General features: G+C 37.1%; 1 protein-coding gene across 1 annotated transcript; it reads left to right on the forward strand.

Moving 5' to 3' along the window:
* Window positions 1-324: 324 nt before the first annotated feature.
* LOC118968807 (olfactory receptor 8B3-like) lies at window positions 325-1257 on the forward strand. The gene has a single exon (XM_037000888.2). It carries the CDS (start codon window positions 325-327, stop codon window positions 1255-1257), a length of 933 nt encoding a protein of 310 aa, XP_036856783.1.
* Window positions 1258-4591: the final 3334 nt, after the last annotated feature.

Consider the following 4591-nt stretch of genomic DNA (forward strand, 5'->3'; position numbering starts at 1 on the left):
TCAGAGAAGGGAAGCTCCATCTTGGCCCACCTTTCTTCTGTCTCATCCCTTAGGTTTTCCAGTAACGTGGTTTGCCTATGGTAGCACTGACCTCTGTACTTTAAATATGTGGTGCCCATTAGCCTTATCTAGATTATTAGGGCTCTTTCATTGTCATTCAATATCATGTTAATGGTAAAGGCAGATTCTATATGTACAGATTGGGCTATTCTTCGATATTCCCAGTATATACCCTCTCATGTCAGGTGAGATAGTATAGGAATAACTGAGTTGGCCTCTAATATAACCCTTTTTCCCCCTGACCACAGATCCCCTTAGAGAAGAATGGCTTTTGGAAATGGGTCTATTGTGACTGAATTCATTCTTTTGGGATTAACAGACAAAGCAGATCTCCAGCTGCCCCTGTTCTTTCTGTTTCTAGTGATGTATATGGTCACTGTGTTGGGAAATTTGGGTTTGATAACTCTAATTGGGCTGAATTCACACCTGCACACCCCCATGTACTTTTTCCTGTTGAACTTGTCCTTCATAGACATCTGCTATTCTTCAGTATTTACACCCAAAATGCTGATGAATTTCTTATCAAAGAAGAACATTATCTCCTACATGGGGTGCATGACCCAGTTTTGCTTTTTCTGTATTTTTGTCACTTCTGAATGCTATGTGCTGACATCAATGGCCTATGACCGCTATGTGGCCATTTGCAACCCACTCTTGTATAATGCTGCCATGTCCCCTAAAGTGTGTTCCAGCCTTATGCTTGGTTCATACTTGATGGCCTTTTCTGGTTCCATGGCACACACTGGATGCCTGCTGAGACTGACCTTCTGTGATGCCAACACCATCAACCATTATTTTTGTGACATCCTCCCTGTGCTCCAGCTCTCCTGCACCAGCACCCGTGTCAATGAGCTGGTGGTGTTCATTGTGGCGGGCATCAACATCATTGTGCCCTGTCTCACCATCTTTTTCTCCTATGGTTTCATCCTCTCCAGCATCCTCCGCATCAGCTCCACTGAGGGCAGGTCCAAAGCCTTCAGCACCTGCAGCTCCCACATCACTGCTGTTTCTCTCTTTTTTGGATCATGTACGTTTATGTATCTTCAGCCATCTTCTTCTGGGTCTATGGATGTGGGAAAAATCTCTTCTGTCTTTTATACCAATGTTGTCCCTATGTTGAACCCCTTAATTTACAGCTTAAGGAACAAAGATGTTAAACTTGCTCTGAGAAAAACCTTGAGCAGGAGAAAGTTCTGATCCAAATCAATATCTCTGCACAGGTAGTCGCAGGACAGGCAGATTTTTGCATTCTTATTTACAATATTTTTGATGGCAACTTCCTTATCCTTTTTCTTTCTCACCATAGTGCATAAAATTTGAGTCTTCTCTTAATTTGTTTCCAATTTTTAAGTAGACGTTCCTTTCATCAACAGTTTCATAATTTCTTCTCCTTTTTTCATCTTTCTTATTTAAGTATAACGTTAAGGAAGGAATTTATCTGTGCATTTCCATTGTCATTGTGAAGTTTATTGTTATTCTCCTGGAAAATATGTTTCTGCAAATGGTTAATAAAGTGAGTAGCGGGGCTTCGTTTATTGGGGTGTTTCTTGCTTGCCTCTTGTAATGTGCTATTGTAAGCGTGAATAAGATAATCTGTCCTTTCTCGGAAGGCAAGATTATGACTCCTTCCTATGCCAGTGTTCAGAATATAACAGATTCCTTGAAAACTACCAAATATTCCTTATATTGTATCTGTAAACACTGTGTTAAGCTTCTTTTCATATAGATTTCATTTTTGCTTTTCTTTATGCAAAGCAGCACGTAACAGTTTGTCAGTGTTCATTTATTAGATAGATAGAATATGAACCTCAGGATAATGGCTTAAAGTCACACAGCTTCTTCAAGAAACGTCTAGAACAAACTATTAGCCTCCTGTTTTCAAGTCCTCTACTCTTTCTAGTATACTCTCTGTCTGCTTTATTTTTATTTTAGTAAAGATGAAGTACAGGAAAACATTTCTATTTTAAAAGCTCACATTTCTGAAAAAAAAAAGTACGAAAGTTTCCCTGGAATATGTCATTAGTCCATGACTCAACGAGACAAACGGACAATAAATAAGAGGTCCTCTTTAGGGAAAGGGTAATGCTACTTTGGAAACTACATTTCCTTCTGAATTTATTACTTTTTTTGGTAGACTACTTTAATTATCATTCACTGTCCATAAAGTCTGATTAAAACTTGTAATACACAGTGACACAATTCATAGTCTTAGGAATGAAGACGTATTGCTATGGCTGTATTTGCGGGAATCTGTTAGAGAGATGACAGCATCTTAAGGAGATAAAATAGTGAGGGTAATGAAAACTCAAGTTATGAAGAAGGAATAGAAAGTAGAGGATGAGAAAAGGAAGCCCTTTCTATGACTCTCCTTTCCTAAAGTCTCTGGAAATATTATGGGGATGACAGGATTTCTGCAGATAGGATACAAACGAGTTATTGATATTCAAATAGTTAAACTTACACACCTGTGGACCTGGAAACAACTAAATGAGCTCTCTTTCAGTTGGCTTCTATATGCTACTGCCATATGGATTTGGTAGTACGAAAACCTCAAATGTTAGCTGGGAGAGCAATGACAATTTGAAAGAAATATGTGATGAAACTAAATTGTGATGATGTATTTTCTGATCATTTTTCTCTTGGGAAAACAAGCAAAAAGATGACTCTCAGAAATCCTTAATATGACATCGCAATTTAAGTGCTCTAAAATAATTGCAATTACATTTACTATTTTACTGTTCTTCTAATTCCACTCAATATTTAGATGTTTTAAATTTGGCATAGCTGAAATGTGTGTTTTTTAGATGTACAGCATTTCTAAATCCTTGTCTTATGGTTTTAAATGACCTCTCATTCCCTGACTCCAATATTAATACACTTGATTTTTCTCTTCACCGTTTTTTTTTTATGTGAAATGGTTGACTTTGGTCAGAGTTTACATTTCCTAGCTGTTTGTTTTTATTAAATTTGAGATAAGTGTATCTCAATAAGTAAATAGTATCTGTGTTATTTGGGAATCTTTGTAGACATTGAAGAAGAACATTCACCCTTTTATGTACTTTATCACTGTTTGAGGTGGCCCAAAGAGTGGGTTAGAACTGGTCGTTAGTATTTCATTTGATGAGAATCAAAATATAACTGAAATCCATTTCAATTTCAGAAAAATAATCTCTCTTCAGATTCTTTTAGATATTTTTCTTTCAGATTATTTAGATTAATTATATTCTTTTCTTTCAGATTACCTTAGAAAAGAGTAACCTGAAAAACATATATAAGGAAAGATTGTAAAAATTAAGAGTGGTAAAGTTTAACAGAGACAGTTGAGGTTTTTAAATTGCATTTAAGTTCTTTGTAGCTATGAGGACTTCTTTCAACAGGGAGGGCTATGTCAGAGGAAAGTCAAGTGTTTTACATGTAAGGAATAGACTTATCTCTTGTAGTTACATATTCTATTTGTTATATGAAATGTGTGGAAAGGAATTATGAGAAAAAGTATTATTCAGTTGCAGTTGTTACAGCTGCGGGTATGGGATTCACCTTTGCTTGGGTGGTAGGAAGCAGATTTTTCTAATTAACTGTGAAAACTTGGACTTTCTGAGCTATAAGAGGAAATGGTCCTCTTAGTTAAACCATAAAGAAAATGTCCTGATTATATACTGAATTTGTTGAATGTAAATTTTCTTTCCGCAGCTACTACCATTGTTGAGGATCAGGTTTGGAATGAGCATGGTCGGGTGCCCTGTGGTTAATGGCTGATGAAAACCCAATGTAAAAGGGGTTCTGAATTCTCTATCCCTCTAATTTCTGAACCTCCAACTTTATGGAACCCCATCCTCCACTCCTCTTTGTTCTGCCTCCCCCCACACACATATTAACACCGTCTTTTCAAGTCTCTGGAGTTTAGGAGAGCATTGTCTAACATGATTAATTGCATGGCATGTGGCCCACTTTTCTTAAATTTAATTATTTTTAATTGAGGTATCATTAATATACAATCTTATGTTGGTTTTAAGTATACAACACAGTGGTTCAACAGCTACCCGTATTATTAAATCCTCACTCCCGCTAGGGCAGTTACTATCTCTCAACATAGGAACATGTTACAGAATCATTGGCTATATTCTCCATGCTGTACTACCAATGCTGTGACCAACTTATATTACAATTGAGAATTTTGGTCCCTCTTTATCCCCCTCATACTTCCTACCCATCCACCCTAACCTCTCCCCCATGGTAACCACCAGTCACTTTACTAGCACATTCAGGTACATGGCTCCTGGATCCAGCTTCAGAGAGGCAGGGTTGAGCAGGAAATACTGCTGAATCCAGCAAGAGGACATGGTTATTTCTTCAGTCATGCATTTAATTATGTAAGAATGAGAAAAATAACAGCAAGAGATAAAACATGTTTTATACCTACTATGTGTCTGGTACAGTGTGCAATGTGCTGCATGTCACAAACCTAAAGAAGACACAATAAAGGAAAGAAAAGAGGTGCATTTTCATATTATAACAAAATAGAGTTACATGC

This window comes from Manis javanica, chromosome 6 (assembly GCF_040802235.1).
Source record: "Manis javanica isolate MJ-LG chromosome 6, MJ_LKY, whole genome shotgun sequence".
Lineage (NCBI taxonomy): Eukaryota > Metazoa > Chordata > Mammalia > Pholidota > Manidae > Manis > Manis javanica.